The sequence below is a fragment of the Vicugna pacos genome, chromosome 16, assembly GCF_048564905.1.
Source record: "Vicugna pacos chromosome 16, VicPac4, whole genome shotgun sequence".
In the NCBI taxonomy this organism is placed as follows: domain Eukaryota; kingdom Metazoa; phylum Chordata; class Mammalia; order Artiodactyla; family Camelidae; genus Vicugna; species Vicugna pacos.
Window position 1 is genome coordinate 11,509,012 of NC_133002.1, and position 21,080 is coordinate 11,530,091.

The window sequence follows — 21,080 nt, forward strand, 5'->3', positions numbered from 1 at the left end:
CAAAGATTCCCAGGAAGTCATAGGAGAGTGACAGCTGAGAGCCACCCCAGGAACCCCACACACACACACACACACACACACACACACACACAAACACACACACTCACACACTTGTCGGCTGTTCTACGGTGTGCGGGATGGAGAGGGTGGCCCGTGACTGAGAAGGGGGCAAAGGCAAGGCCTGGAATAAGGCAAGGACAGTTGGGTCCTCTACAAAGACATGTCTGGTTCAAGAGGTAGGAAGCAGCCTGGGGCCCCCAGGAGGGAGGTGTGTTGTGTGGAGGCCGATGGAGCCCTCCCCGGTGGACGACCATGTGCTCCTCGGGTGCGGGGCCTGGAGAGAAGGCCGCCCTCCTCTGAGCAGCCAGGCTGAGGTCAGACGGTGGGTGTCAGGATCACTTGGTGCTGGGGTTGAACCTAGTGATATGCCAAGGACTTTGCCTGGGAACATGTGGGACCTCACAGCGACCGGAGGCTGTGTCCCCAGAGAGCGCCCACCTGACCTCCCTACCCACTTCCACAGAGTAACTGTTTTTAGCAGTTTTAAGTCCTGGCTCCTCTTTAAAATACTTGCTTTTTAAAAATCTGGAAACCACTTAACTAGACTTTGTTGAAATATCCATTCTCAACTGGTCTTTTAACCTGAATAGAAAAAAGTGTTCTGATCATTTCTTCCTTTCAACTCCTGTTTTAAAGAAAAAAGTACAAACGATTTTAATATTTATTAAATCACGGATGTGCTCAAACACAGTACTCACTGCTTCTGCGGGTGAAGGGGTCCGATTGCAGCTCAGAGCCCTTGGCCCCCGTGCCCTGCGCTCCATGAAGGACTCAGGCCCCCGCCGCTTCCTCCCGGGCCTGTGTGTCACGGGATTAGCATAAAAGTAACAGTTCTCGGCAAACCAGGTTCTCTTCCTCGGGCTCGTTGGCTTTGGAGTCTCTTTAGGACTTCCACTGAAAGACTAAAGGAAGTGGGGTGGTTCACCCCGGAGGAGGAAGGGCGATGGGCTTCTCCGACTGTTGGCTTCAAGTAGGGATTAGGAACGAGGCTATTCACCCAAGAGACAGTGCGCTGAAGGCGGGGAAGCGGTGCTGCCGTCGGACAGATGCAAGCGCCAGCGCTGGGGTGAGCTGACGTCCCCTCGGTGGGGTTTCTGTCTTGCTGCGCTGCCGCGTAGATCCCAGTGTCCTCCTCCACCTCCACTGTCATCCCCTCCTCCACCTCCACTGTCATCCCCTCCTCTGTGGAGAAGGTTACAGAGGAGAAGGCCAGACCCATGTCTGCCTTCCACCTCCAGTGAGCTGGGGGGCTGAGCTGGCAGCCACCAGGCCCCCTTCTCTCTTGGCACTGCTGGTCTCAGCCCCGAGATCTCACCTCCGCTGTAAAGAGAGGAAAATGCGCCCACACGGCAATCAGCCTACAAGTCCCTGTTCCAGCTGGTTATGTGTCTTAGAGCAAGTTTGCCAGAGCCGTGCTTCAGGCTTAGGTGAAGTTACAGCTGCGACGGCTCTCAGCAGTAGTGGTGTTGACCTTGCTGCCTTCGGTCTTTATTTAGCTCTGCGCTCAAAGTAAAGATGGTGCTCAGCCCTCTCTTGTTGGGGTGCGGGGTCCTTCCTGGTTTACCAGTCTCTTCAGGATTTGCCCTTTTCCAGTTTTACTGAAATGTCTCCCGGTGCTCTGGTGGGCACTTTGGCATCTGCAATTCAGCCAGACCGCCCCGCACACGGAGAGACCCACAGGGATATTATTCGGTTCTGACTGTAAGTCTCACATGGAATGAGAGCTGTGCTGGTCCTGGAAGGTTTCCCAACATCACGGGAATGACGCGCCAGCCTGTCAGAAAACAGCGCGTCAGATAACTATCGCAGAAATCCATGTAATATTTCAGACAGAAGCAGACTTTTAAAATGTGTGTTTAATTTAATCATTCAACTAATTCTGAGCATCTTTCTCTAAAAATGTTTCTCTAGTACCAAACGTGAACAAGAAGTGGCAGAGCTGAAGAAGGCTCTTGAGGAAGAAACTAAGAACCACGAGGCTCAGATCCAGGACATGAGGCAGAGACATGCGACGGCCCTGGAGGAGCTCTCAGAGCAGCTGGAACAGGCCAAGAGGGTAGGGACGCCAGCCGGTCGGCCTGTGCACCCTGCCGGCGGCGGGTAGGGAACTGAGAGCCCCTCGGTGGCTGCTCCAGAAGCACACTGCTTGCCTGCAGGAGTCTTGTGCCCCTGATTTGGTTTTATTTTTTAAGAACGCAATAGATCAGCTGTGGTCCGAGTCACATGTTCCTCTCCAGGTCTTCTTTCACTGGTGTCTTCTTTCTCCCGATGACTCAGCTCAAAACCTTGAACAGTTGGAAGTCCTCCCGCACATCTGCTGCCCGGGAGTCCCCAGGCCCTGCGGAGAGCACCTCCTGGTGTTCCTGACACTCCCCCACCTCCTCCCGCCCTGGCCTCTGGCCTGTGACCGGGCACCACACATGTGGTTGCCACACGTTCACCACTCCCTCTTGGGTATCTCACACGCAGGCTTCCTGTCTTGATAAAACTTCGCTTCACTCACCCTTGACTCAAACCATCCTCCTGGCAGACTGGTCTCGTCACTTCCCACGGTCATCCCTCCGTCGTGCTTCTCACTCTGACGTCCCTGTTTTCTCCACCTGTCCACACACCCCCTTTGACTCCTGCAGCGATAGTGTTAACACTTACTGACGTCCACCCAACCGCGTGTCGGTCCCTGCGCCCAGCGCTCCACGGGCATTGCCTTCTTTACCCTTTTACTTGTTTTAAGCTTTAGCTCCTTGCTAAAAAAATGTTCACACCAACAAAGCTTGTTTTATATGAAGGATGACACGAATGAATGCTCAGTGTGTCGCCCGCAGGCTGTGCTGACAAGGACGAGGCACACAGCGCAGGCCCCATCTGTCCCTGCCGCCCTGCGCGGTGGGTACAGGTGTGCGCCGTCCGGAGCCGTCCTCACACCCAGAACAGCAGGCGCTGGCTGCAGACCCACTGTCGGCTCCGCTCCCCGGGATCCGGAGAAGTGTCTTCTGTGGTGTGTGAGAAACCCACAAGCAAACCGTCTCTTCCTCTTCTCTTAGTTCAAAGCCAACCTGGAGAAGAACAAGCAGGGCCTGGAGACAGACAACAAGGAGCTGGCGTGCGAGGTCAAGGTGCTACAGCAGGTCAAGGCCGAGTCCGAGCACAAGAGGAAGAAGCTGGACGCGCAGGTGCAGGAGCTCCACGCCAAGGTCTCGGAGGGAGACAGACTCAGGGTTGAACTGGCCGAGAAAGCGAACAAGTTACAGGTAGGCCTGGGAGACCCTGACCGGACGTATGTAGCCCACAGCACCAGCGGGGTGGAGGGGACTGGCACCCAGGGAACTTGTGCTGCCCAGGCAGGCATTGGGCCCCTCGTGCTTGCCTGCCCACCTCTGCTCACAGCGCCCCCAGGCGAGCCCGGTGGGTGAGGGTGTGAGGCTCAGACCTCAGGTCTGGGCTGCGCCTGGCGGTTTGCAGAGCTAGCGCTGAGGGCAGCCAGGCCCTGCTGAGTCCAGAGCCCTACCCGACTGCTGCCAAGCCTGCGGGCCTGGGCTCTCTGAAGGATGCTGCTAAAAGGAGGGGGGGAAATGTCATTAACTTGAGTCACACATGTAGATACACGTGTGCCTTCCCTGTGCTCACAGGACTAGAGGACAAGCTAGAACGAAGGGCATCTAAGACCCACCATGCCCCCCAGAAACGCAGAAGGGCTCACACCACGGGCTCTTCAGGGGGGATATTCTAGAGCTCTTGCTAAAGATGAAAAAGAAAATGTTTTTATCACATGACTCATAAAATCCGACCATAAGAGATAGCTAAATATTCACAATAAGTATATAATGCCATATTTTTAAGCTTAAAAGAATCCTGGATGGTGAACATTAGCATTTAAACTTCTCTGAATCGCTCATAAAGTTTTCAAGTTCTCAAAGAATATGAATTATACTTGCCCCCACCCCACCCCTAAGCATATGGTTAATGCATCTTAGTGTGAAAAAGGATTAAAATAAACACCTGCTGACTTCAGAGCCTCCTCACATAGGGCAGCAGTCACTCTTAGAGGAGACTTGGTGTAATTCTTGTCTCTTCACGATAAAGAGATAGCAAGCCAGAGTTAGGAGAAGGCCCCTCTGCGCGGGCTCTGCCATCACGCCCCTCGCCGCCCTTGTCTGCGGTGGGCAGACAACGTTAGGCTGTCCGTGACAAGCCTGCGTCCTTGGCGCTGACGGGGGCAGCAGCGTCCCAGTGGTGAGTCCCCTTAGCTGAGGTTGGCAGTTTCAGTTTCACCCCCTCCTCCCCCCGATATGCTCTGTTCGTGTGCATTTAGGGTCCAGAACCACTGCTCTTTCCCATCTGCCTATCGTTGAATTGAGTCTAACCTTTTACTCTTTCTTGCAGAATGAATTGGATAATGTCTCGACTCTTCTAGAAGAAGCAGAGAAGAAGGGTATTAAGTTTGCTAAGGATGCAGCTAGTCTTGAGTCTCAGCTCCAGGACACACAGGTATCCTGCGGGGCGTGAGGGCCTGTAATCGTAGCTCTACCGTTTCTGTGATCTGTAAGCTGGCGAAACATGTAGGCCCAGAATTGCCTTTTTAATCACCTCTTTCTGGTTTTCTGCTGTGCTTTTATCTTCAGCCATCTTGCACTGTAAGCAGCCCTGATACTCAGGAACTCTCCTCTGAGCTCACATCCCAGGGCCCCCAGCTCCTGTGTCTGGCGGGCGCCGCCCGGGTGCGGTTCACCAGGTGGTGGTCCTGTTTCCCACACATGTATTGCTGGCTATTTTAAATAAGATGGTTTTGTTAGGTTGAAGTGTCAGTACGCTGACCTAAGAGAAACAGGAAGGGACTCCAGAAGCGATAAGATGCAGGGGGTGCAGGACTGGGAGGCCGATGGGGCCCTGGCCCGGCCCCGGGGGTACCGCTGCCACTGCTCATGAATGAGTTTAAAGTGACGTTGTATTAAGGGTGCTGCTGAAAATGACAGTGTTTTAGAGTCACTTGTCACTGGGTATCTCTCATACACCAGGGCTCTGTTTTGCATGGCATGGATTTTTTTCAACAGAAGCATTTTGGTTTTGGTGATAATGAACCGAAGCACTGACCTTTTATAAAAATAAACAGGAGCTTCTTCAGGAGGAGACACGCCAAAAACTGAACCTGAGCAGTCGGATCCGGCAGCTGGAGGAGGAGAAGAACAGCCTTCAGGAGCAGCAGGAGGAAGAGGAGGAGGCCAGGAAGAACCTGGAGAAGCAGGTGTTGGCCCTGCAGGCCCAGGTGCGTGTGTCCTCTTGGGACGCTGTGTGGCCTCGATGTGTGTGTAGCAGCGAATGTCCCTCCTCTGCCGGGCAGTTCCAGCTCCATTTGGGACAGTTAATTGGGTCTTACACTAAATGAAGACCATTACGTGTGTTTTTTGTTTTTTGTTTTTTGTTTTTGTCTTTTGACCCAACCAAATGCTGATCCTATGCTGGTTATAACGTTGGGAGCATTTAAAATAAAGACCCCAGGGCTGTGTCAGTTCTGCAGGGTTTCCTTCCACTTACCATTTTCTGGACGATTGGCTAAGAAATTTGTAGTTGAAGATTCATTTGCTCAAAATATCATAGTATTGATTTCTGCTAGTCTCACAAAATACTGGAAACAAGTTTGATCTTTATTCCTCAAGCATGAAATCCAGTTGAGTTCTTTAATACTACTCTTTTCTCTACGTGAAACTTAGTTGACTGACACCAAGAAAAAAGTAGATGATGACTCGGGGACCATTGAAAGTTTGGAAGAAGCCAAGAAGAAGCTCCTGAAAGACGTGGAGGCGCTGAGCCAGCGCCTGGAGGAGAAGGCTCTGGCCTACGACAAGCTGGAGAAGACCAAGACGCGCCTGCAGCAGGAGCTCGACGACCTGCTGGTGGACCTGGACCACCAGCGCCAGATCGTCTCCAACCTGGAGAAGAAGCAGAAGAAGTTCGATCAGGTGGGTGCCCGACGTTCCCGACTCCCGGGCGCCGGGCCAGCGCCACGCAGGCTTCCCCAGCAGAGCCCTCCCTCCTGTCCTTTGGATTAAGATCGTCTTTTCTTATTTAGAAGCAGCGTATGCTTATAGCAGAACTGGGAAGAGCAGAAGAGCAAATAGAAGGAAATAGGAGAGCGCCCACAATCTCGTGGGGCTGTTTTTGTTGTTGTTGTTAACTTTGTCTTTTTTTTTGTCTTTTTTTGAATTGAAGCATAGTCCGTTTACAGTGTTGTCAGTTCCTGGTGTACAGCATCATGGTTCAGTCATACGTGCACATACATGTATTCGTTTTCATAGTCTTTTTCATGAAAGATTCCTGCAAGATACTGGCTACAGTTCCCCGTGCTGCAGAGTAGAAACTTGTTGTACATCTGTTTTATGTATCGTAGTTAGTGTCTGCAAACCCCGAGCGTCGTGGGGATATTCTTAGCAGTAAGGCATGTAGCAAGTGAGAAGAGTTAATGTTGCTTCTCAATTGGTTTTCCTGTTTCCCCGACGCCATCCGTGCAGCTTTTAGCGGAAGAGAAAAACATCTCTGCCCGCTACGCTGAAGAGCGAGACCGGGCCGAGGCAGAGGCCAGAGAGAAGGAAACCAAAGCCCTGTCCCTGGCCCGCGCGCTCGAGGAGGCCCTGGAGGCCAGGGAGGAGTCTGAGAGGCAGAGCAAGCAGCTGCGGGCGGACATGGAGGACCTGATGAGCTCCAAGGACGACGTGGGCAAGAATGTGAGTGTCCCCAGAGGCCCGTCCCTCCGAGGGGGCAGGCGACACAGTGGGAGGAGCTGTCCATCCACTCTCGGTTCCCTGCGCTGGAGCCAGCTGGGGAGTTCTAGCAGCTTCCCTGGCCTTCCCAGCCCCCCGGCAGGGGCTTTTTAAACAAAGTTCTCCGTCCCTGAGCCACAGTGGTCATCTGCGGTCCCCCCAGATTGAGGGCCGTGAGGTCCACCTCCTGCCCAGAGTGGGGAACCTGGAGGAGCTGGGTGGGGACCCCTAATCCTGCTGCTGCATGCACCTTCCCACAGAGCTGTGGTGATCTCTGCACCCCACGCCTCTCCCTTAGTGTAGGTGTTGAGGGCAGGGCTGGGCCGCGAGCCCAGGCCAGGGAGTCAAAACAGGTTCGGGGCTTCACTCTCCACCAGCTCCCATTCTGACCAGAGCTGCTTAACCCCTCTAAGCCTCAGTGTCCTCTTCTGTCAAGTGGACGTGAAACTTGCCTGTTTCCTGATGCTTTAGCATTATGAAGCTTGCAGATGTGCTTTGAAAGGTCAAATCTTACCTTCCTGCTGGGTCTCCCACCACCTGTTGCCCTGGGGACCAGCCCCACGGACCAGAAGAGGCCACCCAGAATAGACATGGCCAGGATTACATAGTAAAACGTATAGAATTCCACAGTGGATTCCATGTTCTTGTTCCATATTAGTTTTCTCTAGAACAGTCAACAGTCACGCATTCATTCTGCAAACGTTTCCTTTTTGCCTGTGGAGCGCCGGGCTCAGGTCCTCCTCACTCATGAGTCTTCTCCTGCCCCGTGAGAACTGACCTGGCTGTGAGCCCCGAAAGGACACGTTAGCGCCTGCGCAGGCCGGCCCGAGGGTTGTCTCCAGGGTCAGAGAGGACGTGAGGGGAGGCAGCCCACACAGCACTTGGCACAGGGAGCTAGGTCAGTGCTTGTGGTGGGATCTTTGCCCAGAGCCTCCTCTTGTACCCTGCCTCACGGGCCTAACACACCACGATATTTTAGACTTTCCACAAGATCTTTCCCGCACCAAGAAGGGATGTACTGTGGTACCTGTCAGACACAGACAGCAGGCTGGTGGCCAGTCAACAGGCAGGTTCTCCGACACCACGCTCTTTTTACTGTTCATCGGCTTTTAAGAGCTCTCAGTTTTAAGGTCATGTGAGAACAGGTGGTTGACCGCAGGGCACGCGTGAATGCAGGTACAGGACTGGGTTCAGAGGCACACTCTGCAATGGGAACCAGGGCCACTGGGGGGTCGGAGGGTGTGCGTGGTGTTGGCGAGCTGTCCCTCTGCCAAGGGTCAGCTCCTTCCTATGCTTCCTCTGGTCTAGGTTCATGAACTTGAAAAATCCAAACGGGCCCTAGAGCAGCAGGTGGAGGAAATGAGGACCCAGCTGGAAGAGCTGGAAGATGAACTTCAGGCGACTGAAGATGCCAAGCTTCGCCTGGAGGTCAACATGCAGGCCATGAAGGCCCAGTTTGAGAGGGACCTGCAAACCAGAGACGAGCAGAACGAGGAGAAGAAGCGGCTGCTGGTCAAGCAGGTAGGTTGGAGGCGGTGTGGCCCCAGGAACGGGAACTTGTTTGTCTCGAGCCTGGTTTGGGGTTAATATCCTGTTTGTTCACGTTAGAACATACTAGCTGGAGTAAATTTAATTCATTTGGTCATTTGAGAACTTTATTCTTAAAAATGTGATGTAACTGGTTCTGTTCGTATTTCTCTGCTAACGCCATTGCTGCTGACTAGCCAGGGTATCAGTGGGAAAGCCCTCAGTGGCATCTCCAAGGATAGGCAGTCAGGTTCAAGTTCTGTGGGTCTTCAGGGTATTCTGAAGTTCAGGTCACATGCCTTCATTAAACACTCTTTAAAAGGAAAAAACTCCAGGTATTTACTTTCTTTATTTAAAAAAGTTGCTTGGGCACTTAAAATTTGTATTCTTTCCTGAGCGTATGTCAAACTTCTAATTTAAAAGCTTACTTTAAAAACTAATTGTGGATATTTTAACAGTCCCTTGGAGTTCATGGTATTAAGTCTTGGATCTGGGATGTATGTAATTTTACTTTGTTATTCTTATTCCACTAATTCTATTAGTCACTTACTGCTAGATAACAAACTGCCTCAAACTTTGTAGCTTAAGACAACACTTGTTAAGTCAGTTTCTGTGAGTCAGCAATTCTGAACTGAATTAGCAGGGTGGGTCATCTGAAGGCTGGAGGACCTGCGTGGTGCTGGCCCGAGACCTCTGCTCCTTGCCATGTGGGCTCCTGTTCAGGTGCTGGAGTGTCCCTGGAGGAACTTCCCCAAGAGCTATCTCATGTCTTCCAGTTCTGTTGCATCACCTAGACCATGAGCTTGAGAGCAGGGCCCTGCCGTTTTCTGTGCCCTCGCAGTAGTCAGTGGAGATGGTTTGTACCAGGCGGGGCTGTTGAAAGATCTCTCTACAAGTTCAGCTGTGGTGGTTATCTGTTACTCACCGCTCAGTAGCAGAGAGCGCCTCTCCAGTGACCTGAGCCCTCGTGTGACAGGCTGCCTATGCTCTGTGTGAGGACCCAGGGGTCTAACCAGATATAACCGATACTGTCCGCTAGGTGCGGGAGCTCGAGGCAGAGCTGGAGGACGAGCGGAAGCAGCGGGCGCTTGCTGTTGCTTCAAAGAAGAAAATGGAAATAGACCTGAAGGACCTGGAAGCTCAAATCGAGGCCGCAAACAAAGCTAGGGATGAAGTGATCAAGCAGCTCCGCAAACTCCAGGTGAGCACGGCCAGCCGGCGGCCTTCGACAGCCAGTGTCACCTGGCCCGCGGAGGTCCAGCACGACGTGGCCCATGAGGCTGGGAGAGGAGCTGTGGGCAGTAGCCAGCCTGCCGTCCGGCCAGCAGGCCCCGCGTCACCACTGCAGGGAGCACACTGCAGCTGTCACCCTTGGCTGTGGGTAGGGGCCACCAGCCATAAAAGTGGCACATGTGTACCACCAGGGTCCATAAGATGTGCTTGGCCCCACTGATCTAGTCTTGGCCTGAGCTGAGCTGGAGTCAACCGGGGGCGCGTCCTCCAGGGGACATGCCCTTGGGGCTCTGAACAGTCTCTGGCGCTTAACTAAACCCACAGCCACTGAGGCACCGAGAGGAAGGTGGCGTGGACTTCCTTCCCTCCGCTAGTGCCAGAGCTTTAGTGACCCCTTCCCTCTGCCTCAGTCGTGACTTTTGCTACTCAGTTGTCACTATCACAGTAACAAGAAGTGATTTCTGTAACAACTCACAGTGTTGATAGGATGTGTTGGGCCCTCTCACATAAATAGGCACGACTTCTCTGGAGGGAGGTTAGGACAAAACTTCTAAAGAATATTTCCATTCCTTTGACTTCGGTGATTCCGCCTCTTGCGAATTTATTCTAACAAAATATAAAGATGAGAAGAAATATTTGTATACAAAGATCACAGTGAAGCGCTACTGGTGGTGGCAGAAAAGGAAACAACCTAAGTGTCAGCAGACCGCCAGCCCCTCACACGATGGGGTCTGTGTGCCGGGGCGGCAGGGCCCCAGTGAGTGCAGGGCAGTTGAGTCAGTAGGACACACACGTGTGTGGACTTGCGTATACAGACATGTAGATGCACGTACTTAGAAAGTTTGGAAGGAAAAGTCATCTCTGGATAATTGGTTTATGAGTAACTTATTTGCTTCCTTATATTTCTTTAAAAAGCTAAATACAAAGGTTTTTATTTTAACCCACTAATTATAGAGAATGTAAGTCACATTACTAGGACTTTATTTAACAGCTTTATTGAGACATAATTCACATGTCATACGATTTACCCATTTAGTATTTGTTTTTTTTAGTATATTTGTAGGGCTGTGCAAGCATCACCCACCATCTGATTTGGACATTTTGTTTCCCTCTAAAACCCTGCACCCTTGAGCTGTCCCTCCACACCATCTCTGCCACATCCAGCGCTGACCAGCCAGTAATCGTTCTGTCTCTGTAGCTCTCCATGTGTTGGACACGTCATACACGTGGAATCCTACAATGGGCGGCTTTTTGTTCCTGGCTCCCTTCACTTATAACATATGTTTTCCAGGTTCATTCACGTTGTAGCATAAGTACTTCGTTCCTTTTTTATCACCAAATAATATTCTATTGTTTGGATATACCATATTTTTATTAATCCATTTCATCAGTTGACATTTGGGTTATTTCGACCCTTTGGCTACTAGGAATATTGCTGCTATGAACATTCACGTATATTTTTGTGGATATGGGTTTTCAATTTTCTTGGGTATATAGAAGTGGAATCCCTGGGTTATATGGTAATTCTGTTTAACTTTGAGGAACTGCCCAATCTTTCCACAGTGACTGCACCATTTTGCATTTCTGCCAGCTATGTATGAGGGTTCCAGTTTCTCTACATCCTCACCAATGCTTGCTGTTGTCCATCTTTTAATTACAGCCGTCCCAGTGGGTGTGAAGTGGTATCTCACTGTGATTTTGACTTGCATTTCCCTAAGGACGAACGATGTTGACCATCTTTTCACGTGCTCAGTGGCTGTTATCACACATGGGAAAAAATGTTTTTCAATCCTCTGCCAGTCTTCTTGAGTTGTCTTTAATGACTGAGTTGTAACGTTTCTGTGTATACTCTGGATGTTTCACAGGAGTTATACAATTTCCAAATAATTTTCTTTCATTCTCTAGATTATCTGTTCACTCATTCAGTGGTATTGTTTGTTGGAGTCTAGTTAATTTTTTCTTTTGTTTCTTGTGTTTTTGTTATCTATGAAACTACTGCCTAATCCAAGGTCCTGAAGATTTAGTCCTTTGTTTTCACTTAAGAGTTTTATACTTTTAGCTCTCTTTCTAAATCCATCTTGAGTTAATTTTTGTCATGTGGTTTGATACATAAACCCAATTTTGTTCTTTCTGGATGTGGATATCCGATTATCCCAGCATCATTTGTTAAAAAGGCTATTCTTACCCCCATTGAATTGTCCTGGCGTGCTTGTCAAAAATCAGCTGACCATGATTTTATTTTTAGACTCAGTTCTCTTCCATTGACCTATATGTCTGTCCTTGTGCCAGTACCACACAGTCGTGATTACTGGAGCTTTGTAAGTTCTGCAGTTGGGAAGTGTGACTTCTCCAACTTTGTTCTTCTTTTTCATGACTATTTAGCTATTCTGGGTTCCTTACAATTCCACTTAGGATCAACTTGTCAATTTCTGCCCCCACCCCGACCCAAAAAAGGCCAGCTTGGATTTTTATTGTGTTGACTTGGTCGATCAATTTGGAGATTACTGCCATCTTAACAGTATTCATTTTTCCAGTCCATGAACATGGCTATCATTATATTTATTTAGCTATTTAATTTTTTATGATGTTTTGTATTATAGTTCTTGGTGTACACATCTTATATTTCCTGAGCTAAATTTTATCCTCTTCGATGCTAGTGTAACTGCTTTGTTGATATTTGGAATGTTTATAGTTAGTATACAGAAATATAATGGACTTTTGTACAGTCATCCCTTGGTGTCCATGGGTGATTGGATCCAGGACCACCCCACCACCACCACCCATGGATACCAAAATCCTTGGATGCTAAACGTCCCTTATATAAAATGGTATAGTATCTGCATATAACCTACATACATCCTCCTGTGTACTTTACGTCATCTCTAGATTACTTATAATACCTAATACAATGTAGTTGCCTGTGTGGCAAATTCAAGTTTTGCTTTTTGGAAATTTCTGGGAATTTTGTTTTCCCTGAATATTTTTGATCCACTGTTGGTTGAAAACAACAGATGGGGAACCCACAAATACAGAGGGCTGACTGTATACTGATCTCAGCTGCAACTTCACTAAACCTGTTTATTAGTTCTAATGGTGTTTAGTGGATTCCTTAAGGTTTTCTGTATACAAGGTCATATCATCTGCAAATGGACCTGGTTTTATTTCTTCTTCTCCAATCTGGATGTCCTTTTTCTTGGTCTTGGCCTAGTTGCTTTGACTAGACTCTCTGTTACAATGTTAAATGCAAGTGGCAAGGTCAGACATCCCCATCTCACTGCTGATCCTGGGGGGAAGTCTTTGACTGTTCAGTATGATATTAGCTGTCTGCTTTTCATTGATGCCCTTTATCAGAGTTGAGGAAGTCTGCTTCAGCTTATTGAGGGTTTTTATATTGAAACGGTGTTAGATTTTGTCAAATGTTTCTTCTACATTTGAGATGATCATATGGTTATATTAATTTATTTTGGGATATCAAACCAATCTTGGGTCCCTCAGATAAATCCCACTTGTATGGTGGGATATAATGGTATATAAATATACACAGTGTATTACAACTCAGTTTTGATGGATTCAATTGGTTACTGTTTCGTTGAGGATTTTTGCATCTATATTCATAAGAGATATTGGTCTGAATGTTATCTTATGATATTTGTCACTTCCATATAGCTATATATTTACAATAAATGCATATTTTATAATCTGGAAAAAATATCATATGTTTAAAAACTAAGAATGAACTCTACCCCAAAACCTTTTTCCTATTGAATCTCAGGCTCAGATGAAGGACTACCAGCGTGAATTAGAAGAAGCTCGTGCATCCCGGGATGAGATTTTTGCTCAGTCCAAAGAGAGTGAAAAGAAACTGAAGAGTCTAGAAGCAGAAATCCTTCAATTGCAGGAGGTTTGTTTACTTATTCATCTATTTGTTCAACAAGTATTTGCCCGTAAAATTTTTCTAAGATCAAATAAGTATATTTTAGTATCTCTGTAGCCTAGTATAATTTCACTATCAATTTCTCATTGCTTCAGTTCAGCAAGCAAACTGGTCACACTTTGATACTGCTCTGCCTGGCAAAGACAGAGAAGTCAATTAGTAATTTCTTAAATCTAATTGCAGTTTGTGGCACATTTAAAATGCCTGGAGCAAGGTGGCAGTGGCCTAGAGGTGCTGCCAGATTTTACGTTTGAGGAAACTGTTAACAGCCAGAGCTTAAATCACAGTCTGAGCTTGTTTAGGAACTTGCCTCGTCTGAGCGAGCCCGCCGCCACGCCGAGCAAGAGAGGGATGAGCTGGCAGATGAGATCGCCAACAGCGCCTCTGGCAAGTGAGTCTCTGGCAGCGGGTGGGAAGGAGCGGGCGTCTCTAAACCAGCGGCGGCACCCCCCCACCCCCGGTCCTCTCGGGTGCCCGTGGCCCACCCCTGCGGGGCACGCCCACTACACCGAGCCGGCCGTGGTGGTCGTCTGGCATCTAGGAGTCGGCGTTTGGTCTGCTCATTTGTTCAAAGTCTGGGAAGATGAGCACGAGCTGCGGAGCTCCAGGGGGCCTGCGCCACCCAGGCAGGTCACACCTCCCAGGGTCAGTCACGCCCGCAGCAGGCATGAAATACACTCAGAACGCACCGGTTTCCATGGGGTGGACAGCCTTGCAGCGCAAGTCCTCACTTTCAAATTCACTAGATTTGACGAGGAGATTCCTTAGACTTACCTTCCTCTGAATGCATTTTTCATTAAAAGCCATTTTTTTCCCCTATTAAGAGGTTGCTTTCTCCATGTAATTACTGTACTGAGGATTCATCATGGTCATTTTCTAGCATGCCATGAGGAGGAGTTGGCATTTTATCTCAAGGCATTGGAAAACCAGTAGTTCAAGCCAGGGAATACCAGGATCTTTTTGCACTTTTATCGCTGACACTGGCTGCTGTCGTGGAGATGAGGCAGGACACGGTGGGTTGACGGGTGGGTGTAGGGGAAAGAGAAAAATCAAGAATGCTGCTCGGTTCCTAGCAGCAGGGTGGGCAGAAGTGCCCTCCGCAAGTTGCCCCATGTCATGCAGCCCGGTTTTGAGCTGTCTCCTCCCGGCCCCGGCAGGTCCGCGCTGCTGGATGAGAAGCGGCGTCTGGAGGCCCGAATCGCGCAGCTGGAGGAAGAGCTGGAGGAGGAGCAGAGCAACATGGAGCTGCTCAATGACCGCTTCCGCAAGACCACGCTGCAGGTGGGCGCGCGCCGGCGGCCCCGGAGCAGGGGGTGGGGGGCTGTGCACCCACCCCCACCCCCCAGCACCACTAACCCAACTCCGCTCCCCAGGTGGACACGCTGAACACAGAGCTGGCGGCCGAGCGCAGTGCCGCCCAGAAGAGCGACAACGCGCGCCAGCAGCTGGAGCGGCAGAACAAGGAGCTGAAGGCCAAGCTGCAGGAGCTGGAGGGCGCTGTCAAGTCCAAGTTCAAGGCTACCATCTCGGCCCTGGAAGCCAAGATTGGCCAGCTGGAGGAGCAGCTTGAGCAGGAAGCCAAGTAAGAGCTTTTTGCTGCCATAAACCAAAGAGAGGTTTTTACTGCATCTCTGCTACCAGACCAGGTCTGGGGCTCAACCTGTGAGTCAGAGATGACAAGGACACACGTAATCAGAGACTAGTTGGTGTGAGCCCTCAGGGAAGGCTGGACTCGCCTGTCCGCTTTTCCTGGACTCAGCTGAGGGCTATTCAGCTGTGCCTCATGATTTTCTGGTGCCACAGTTTACATCTACCCAAAGTCGATTACCCAAGTTGGTGGCATCACGTGAAATGCTGCAATTTGTTGGCAGAGAAAAATGCAATGTGACAAAAATAAAAGCTCTTCTGCTCCCATAGGAAGGGATTGCTTAACAATTTCCATTCTGTTGTAGTAAACCATTCTGAAATTTATGAGGACTTGCACAATGCAGTTTTTGGCAGGCATTACTAAGCTGTTAGAGTCGCGTCACAGACTACCAGAGCTATAGAGCCGACCTCCAGCTTCACCCTCTTGTTGGGGAGCTCGGGGCCCAGCAGTGACATCCTCCCAGCCCAGCACCCCGGACTTCCCACTGCACTCAAAACAACTAAGGGTTTGTTTGCTATTGGTTGTAATTAACATGGCTTGCCCTTTCTGCTGAGTCCATCACTGTCCACTTTTGCATAACATTTGTGATGGAGCAAGAGAACTTTTCTGTTTTCAATGGAGCGCTCCAGACAAGTTACCTTTCCATGTGGGAGAGTGGAGGCTAGTTTAGAAACATGGTGATTTGTTTGGCTCCTAACTAAAATGTGGGGGCTGGGGGGTGGTTCCGGTGTTAGCTGCTCTATCTCTAGCATCTTAGTAGGTTGTCAGTAAATTTTACATTGAAATGATCTCTTAATAAATTCTGTTTTGTTTTCCAGGCTAAAAAGTTAGGTGATTAGAGTAACCAACTAAGGATTTGCCTTCAAAAAGTCTACACTCAGTACAAGTGGCATTTGATCTTTGAAAAATCACTAAAGTGATTGATACCTGTGTGGGAAAATAGTACATTTTCTCTACCTGTCAATGTTAGAATACATTAAAGGCAATCTGTAGTTTGACCAGAAGGGAAAAGTTTCTGGGCCACATTGGTCATGATGATATTCTGGATACAGAAGTCCTGGAAAGCACTCAAACATGTATCATTTCCCAGAGAAAAAAAGACTTTCAAAAATGCGTTCCCCGTTCCGACTGTCACATCAAGAACCATGAGAACTAACTAACATCCTGGTGACTTTCGCAGGGAAAGAGCAGCCGCCAACAAACTAGTGCGTCGTACTGAGAAAAAGCTGAAGGAAATCTTCATGCAGGTTGAAGACGAGCGTCGACACGCGGACCAGTATAAAGAGCAGGTGAGGGACGGGACGGGCAGGATGAACGTGGCTTCCACCTTAGATGCTGTCGCCAGGAGACAGAGGCAGAACCAGCCAACCGTTACCATGTGACCAGATGAATTGGGAAGAGCTATTTGAATGTTTCAACAAGTCAACAAATCTTCCTTGTTCCTGCCAGGCGCTCCCGGGTGCTAGGGATACAGGGGTGATGAGGACACAGCCCGCCCCTCAAGCCCTGCCAAGTGCCCCCGAGACACAGAGGAGGGGTGGGCGAGAGCAGGTCCCAGGGCTGTAAGTGTGGGGTCTGAAATGAGTCTTAGTTATCATCTGCGTTTCCTCCACCAGTATGGACGCTTCATGAGCGCAAATTTCTACCTGTTTCACGCACTGTCATCTCTTGAATGCTTGACTAGTCCCTGGGCACAGTGGGCAGTTGCTGAATACTGGCTGGGAAGAGGAATGCATGTAGGACCTGAGTGGCCTTCCTCATCTGTGTCCAGGCACCTGTTTTCTCAGTATCAAGGGCCTGTTCTGCTAGGACTTCGGACTGTGGTCAGCTCTGCATCGGCTCCAGCCTCGAGGGCTGTGCATTCCTGCTGGCTTTCCTGAGACTTGCCGCCGGGGGTGGAGCTGAGGATCCACGCCTTTGGCCCAGACCACCCCCCTTCTCTCGCTTGCTCCAGTCAGATACCCAGCCTTCCTTACAACCCCCACACTCAGGGCCTAGCAACCCGAGGGCAGTTCTGGGTGGGCATGAGCTGGGCCTGAAGGACACTGGCCAGTCTCCGTATGGCTCAGGAGTGAGTGATCCGGGGGCAGGCTGAGTCCTCACGTCAGGTCTTCCAGAGTGGCTCTGTACTTGAATCAAAATATAATGTTGACATACCCATGTTGAAAGGAGGTGTTCAATGAATGTACCATCTCCTGGGGTTGGAGACCGTCCATGTGCATTTTGTGAGAACAGCAGTTCCCTTTCACCATCCCATAGGTCGCTCGTGCGAAGATTCTACGCTGTCATTTTTCCATAGAAAAATCAAGGCTGGAGATAGGGTTTTCAAGTTTTTTTTAAATATTTCCTTTAGCATAATTTGCTGTGTAGACACTGGCTTTGCTGAGAATGGCAGGCTGATGAGAAGGCCTCCATCCATCCAGGCCCCCGTCTGGGGAGTGCGTCAGTGCACACTCGTATGTACCTGCATGTGCTCACACGGCTGAGCTGGGCAGGGATCTGAGATCACACTCAGGACGCTGTGATGCCAAATTCGGATTCCCCAGTTTGGTGTGACTTGGTTCGTGTAACTCCCCCAGATGGAGAAGGCCAACGCCAGGATGAAGCAGCTCAAACGGCAGCTAGAGGAGGCAGAAGAAGAAGCCACACGTGCCAACGCGTCTCGGCGCAAACTCCAGCGGGAACTGGATGACGCCACCGAGGCCAACGAGGGCCTGAGCCGCGAGGTCAGCACCCTGAAGAACCGGCTGAGGTGAGTGAGCACGGAGGCCCGGAGCCTGCCGACAGCCACGTCTGTGGTTTCCTTAGGCCCACATACCGCTCCTGGTTCTTGCTCGTTCACCCACTCGGGATCTCTGACCATTAGTAGTCCTTGCGCAGAAGGGGGGGGCACTGGCTTTCACTGGTGGCTGTAGAAATACACGGTGCCAGGCTTGAGCACCTGGCCAGAGGTGTGCCATGTCCCTGTCCCTTCTGAGGAGGGGCCCCAGCCTCCAATCCTCCTCCCATCTCCCCACACTGGGTTTGACGTGCACCGGGGAGAGGGCGGAACACAGGGAGCCAAGGCTAAGCCTGCCCGGGCCCTGCTTTTGTACAGCCAGTGAGCTAAGAATGGTGCTGACGTTCATAAAGGTTGGAAGAAAACAAGACTGTGCAGTGGGGACCATAAGTGTCCCACAAAGCCTATGTAGAGAATTTAACCTCCACCCTTTTAGAGACAGGCCAGCCCGGGGTTAGCAGGTCAGAGCTTTGCTCCCTGTGTCGCCGGCGGCAGCAAGCCAAGTCCAGCCACCCCCCAGCTCTCCAGGAGCCTCCTGCTCGGTGCCACTGCCTCGGCCAGGGTAACGCTCCGCAGACGGGTAGCAGGGTTGGGGGGAAGCACAGACCTGTTCCTGATCGTCTGCACCCCAGCTGTGTGTCCTGAGGAAGGCGTGGAAGTTTTGAGTCATTAAGTGGTTGAGCAGCCGGCCCCGTGTTCTTGGGGATGAGCCCACACCTGCCCGCTTTGCTCTCTCCAGGCGAGGTGGCCCCATCAGCTTCTCCAGCCGATCCGGCCGGCGCCAGCTGCACATTGAGGGCGCGTCCCTGGAGCTGTCAGACGATGACACAGAAAGTAAGACCAGTGATGTCAACGAGACGCAGCCGCCCCCGTCAGAGTAGGTCCACGGAGGCCGGGGGAGGCACTACAGCGGGACACGCAGGAACTCACCCGGCGCCACTGCCTCGGGGCCTCCTGCGGATCCGGGGACCTGGCGGACGGCGGATTCCTTCCTGAGAGCAACTGTGTCTTAAGGCCTTGCCGCCCACATACTGTATCCTGCTTCAGACTTAGGTACAATTGCTCCCCTTTTGATATATATACGTACACTAAACATACACATAGTAAACAGATCGTCTCATCATTGCATCTATTTTCCACATATCCATCAAGAGACCATTTTCTAATACAAATTAAGAAAAGAACCTTTTTCAGATGAACTCCAGACCCGCTGCCAGTCGCTGGGTTGTGGGCAGCCCCGCGGTTGCTGCCCAGTCGCTCTGCATGCTCTGTCGTCCGGACAGCTACCTTAGTTCTGTGTTCACGTGGCCCCTGCCGCCACGTCAGCCACATCGAGTCTCTTAGAACATTGTGGAACCTAAACTGCACTTGCAGCTCTCATCTCCTTCAGATAAAGATCAACACTATTTCGGTGAGCAAACTGTGAAAGGGGCTTGGAGAGACTGGCGTGGGGGGTGGATCGGGGGAAGCTGCATCCGTCTCCCTCAAGTTGCGGTGTTCCCGAATCTCTTCACGTAAACTGTCCTTGGCCAGGGCCGGTCTGTGCATAGAAAGGACAGTGGCCGCGATGCCGCTGGGGCGGCGGGGCGTAGCTGTCACCTTGACTTCTGAATGGCCTCCTGAGGCTGCTTCCGGAGTGAGCAGCTACTGCGGGCACCCTCCCCCCACCCCCCGCCGCCGAAGTCAGGGGTAGCCTCCCTCCCAGCCAGGCTCTCATGCTGACCTTGCAAATTCAGCCGCTGCTTTGAGCCCAAAATGGGAATATTGGTTTTGTGTCCGAGACTTGTTCCACGTTTGTCGGCGAGGTTGACAGAACCTCGAGAACAGGTGCCACCTGCCTGAATGTTGAGATGCCAGTGGGTGTGACTCCTTCATTTCTCCTTTCTCTCCCCTTGGGACAGTGTTACAGTGAACATTTAGCATTCTGTTTTGGGTTGGTAGTTAATCAAACTGACATTACAGAAAGTGCCTTAGACACTACAGTACTAAGACAATGTTAAATATATTATTTGCCTCTGTAACAATTTAATGTATTAAGTTTTGACTGTGCTTCATATCATGTACCTCTCTAGTCCAAGTGGTATTACAAACATTCAGTGACAATGAATCAGTGTTAATTATAAATCCTTGATCCTCTGCAACGTGCTTGAAAACACAAACCTTTTGGGTTAAAAGCTTTAACATCTGTTAGGAAGAATTTGTCATGTGGGTTTGGAATCTTTGATTTTCCCCCTTTATGAATTGTACTGGCTGTTGACCACCAGACACCTGACTGCAAATATCTTTTCTTGTATTCCCATATTTCTAGACAATGATTTTTGTAAGACAATAAATTTATTCATTATAGATATTTACGCCTGCTCTGTTTACTTGGAGGAAAAAGCACCCGTTGAGAATAAACAGACCTCAATAAACAAGAATAATCATGTGAACGTGAAATCTGTTTTCTCACCTTCTGTTCTTGATTTCCTACCTGTGATCTGATCGGAGGTTGGATGCTACATAGACATAAAATGCTGACAGCCAGGCCTGCTTTTCCTGAGGGCACCGCGTGCCCAGAAACTGTCAGGTGACGGGCTACTGCTTTGGACAGTCTCGGCTACAGGTGCCTCAACACGCAGCTGCATCCGGCAGGAAAGGGCCACTGGGGCTGGAGACCCAACTGTTAATGGAGAAGGAGCCATCCAGGGTGCAGGACAAAGCCGTGAGGGTTTCAGTCACCAACAAATGAAGCTCATCCCTGGGTTAGAGTATTTTAAGAGGTCCAAAAAGCTGCAGGTTACATTTACAGGCAGGATGCACACTGAAAATGCTTCGGGAGGACTCAGTGGTGAGCTCCAAGGGCAGCTGCAGGCTGGTGAGGATGGGCCGGAGGGAAATCCGAGGGGTACGCACACACACAGAGAAGGCTGGGGGTGTTCCAGGATGGGCACAGATGCTCCCTTCCCTCTGTGTCACGACCACGGGAGGAAAAGGGTGAGTTGCACTTACCGGGTCTTGTGTGTTCTCACCCTTGCATTCAGTATCTTGATCCAGAGGTTTGTGGAAGTCAGAGGCTTGTTTTTCTCAAAAAGAACCCTTCCCTGCTGGGGAAGGAAGCGGGGGCTCCCTGCCCTGCCGGGTGACCGAGCAGAGTCATCCTTGGGG

The 21,080-nt window shown here is 50.4% G+C and overlaps 1 protein-coding gene and 1 long non-coding RNA gene across 4 annotated transcripts in view; one reads left to right on the top strand and one right to left on the bottom strand.

Annotated features, from left to right (window-relative positions):
* Positions 1 to 20,283, top strand: part of MYH10 (myosin heavy chain 10) — a 118,846-nt gene extending 98,563 nt beyond the window's left edge. For all 3 annotated transcript variants that reach the window (XM_072940633.1, XM_072940634.1, XM_072940635.1), the window contains 15 exons: positions 1,972 to 2,116; positions 3,102 to 3,308; positions 4,441 to 4,545; positions 5,168 to 5,320; positions 5,766 to 6,014; positions 6,564 to 6,776; positions 8,121 to 8,333; positions 9,379 to 9,540; positions 13,345 to 13,473; positions 13,809 to 13,897; positions 14,664 to 14,787; positions 14,880 to 15,088; positions 16,335 to 16,443; positions 17,734 to 17,906; positions 18,673 to 20,283. In XM_072940633.1, the coding sequence (XP_072796734.1) occupies positions 1,972 to 2,116; positions 3,102 to 3,308; positions 4,441 to 4,545; positions 5,168 to 5,320; positions 5,766 to 6,014; positions 6,564 to 6,776; positions 8,121 to 8,333; positions 9,379 to 9,540; positions 13,345 to 13,473; positions 13,809 to 13,897; positions 14,664 to 14,787; positions 14,880 to 15,088; positions 16,335 to 16,443; positions 17,734 to 17,906; positions 18,673 to 18,814 (2,422 nt within the window). In that variant the 3' untranslated portion in view covers positions 18,815 to 20,283. The remainder of the gene's footprint in view (positions 1 to 1,971; positions 2,117 to 3,101; positions 3,309 to 4,440; positions 4,546 to 5,167; positions 5,321 to 5,765; positions 6,015 to 6,563; positions 6,777 to 8,120; positions 8,334 to 9,378; positions 9,541 to 13,344; positions 13,474 to 13,808; positions 13,898 to 14,663; positions 14,788 to 14,879; positions 15,089 to 16,334; positions 16,444 to 17,733; positions 17,907 to 18,672) is intronic.
* On the bottom strand, positions 5,679 to 7,409 carry LOC140686454 (uncharacterized). Its single transcript, XR_012060287.1, has 2 exons — positions 7,327 to 7,409; positions 5,679 to 5,984 (listed from the first exon to the last, which is right to left on the bottom strand). It is a non-coding gene; the product is annotated as an uncharacterized lncRNA (long non-coding RNA).
* Positions 20,284 to 21,080: the final 797 nt, after the last annotated feature.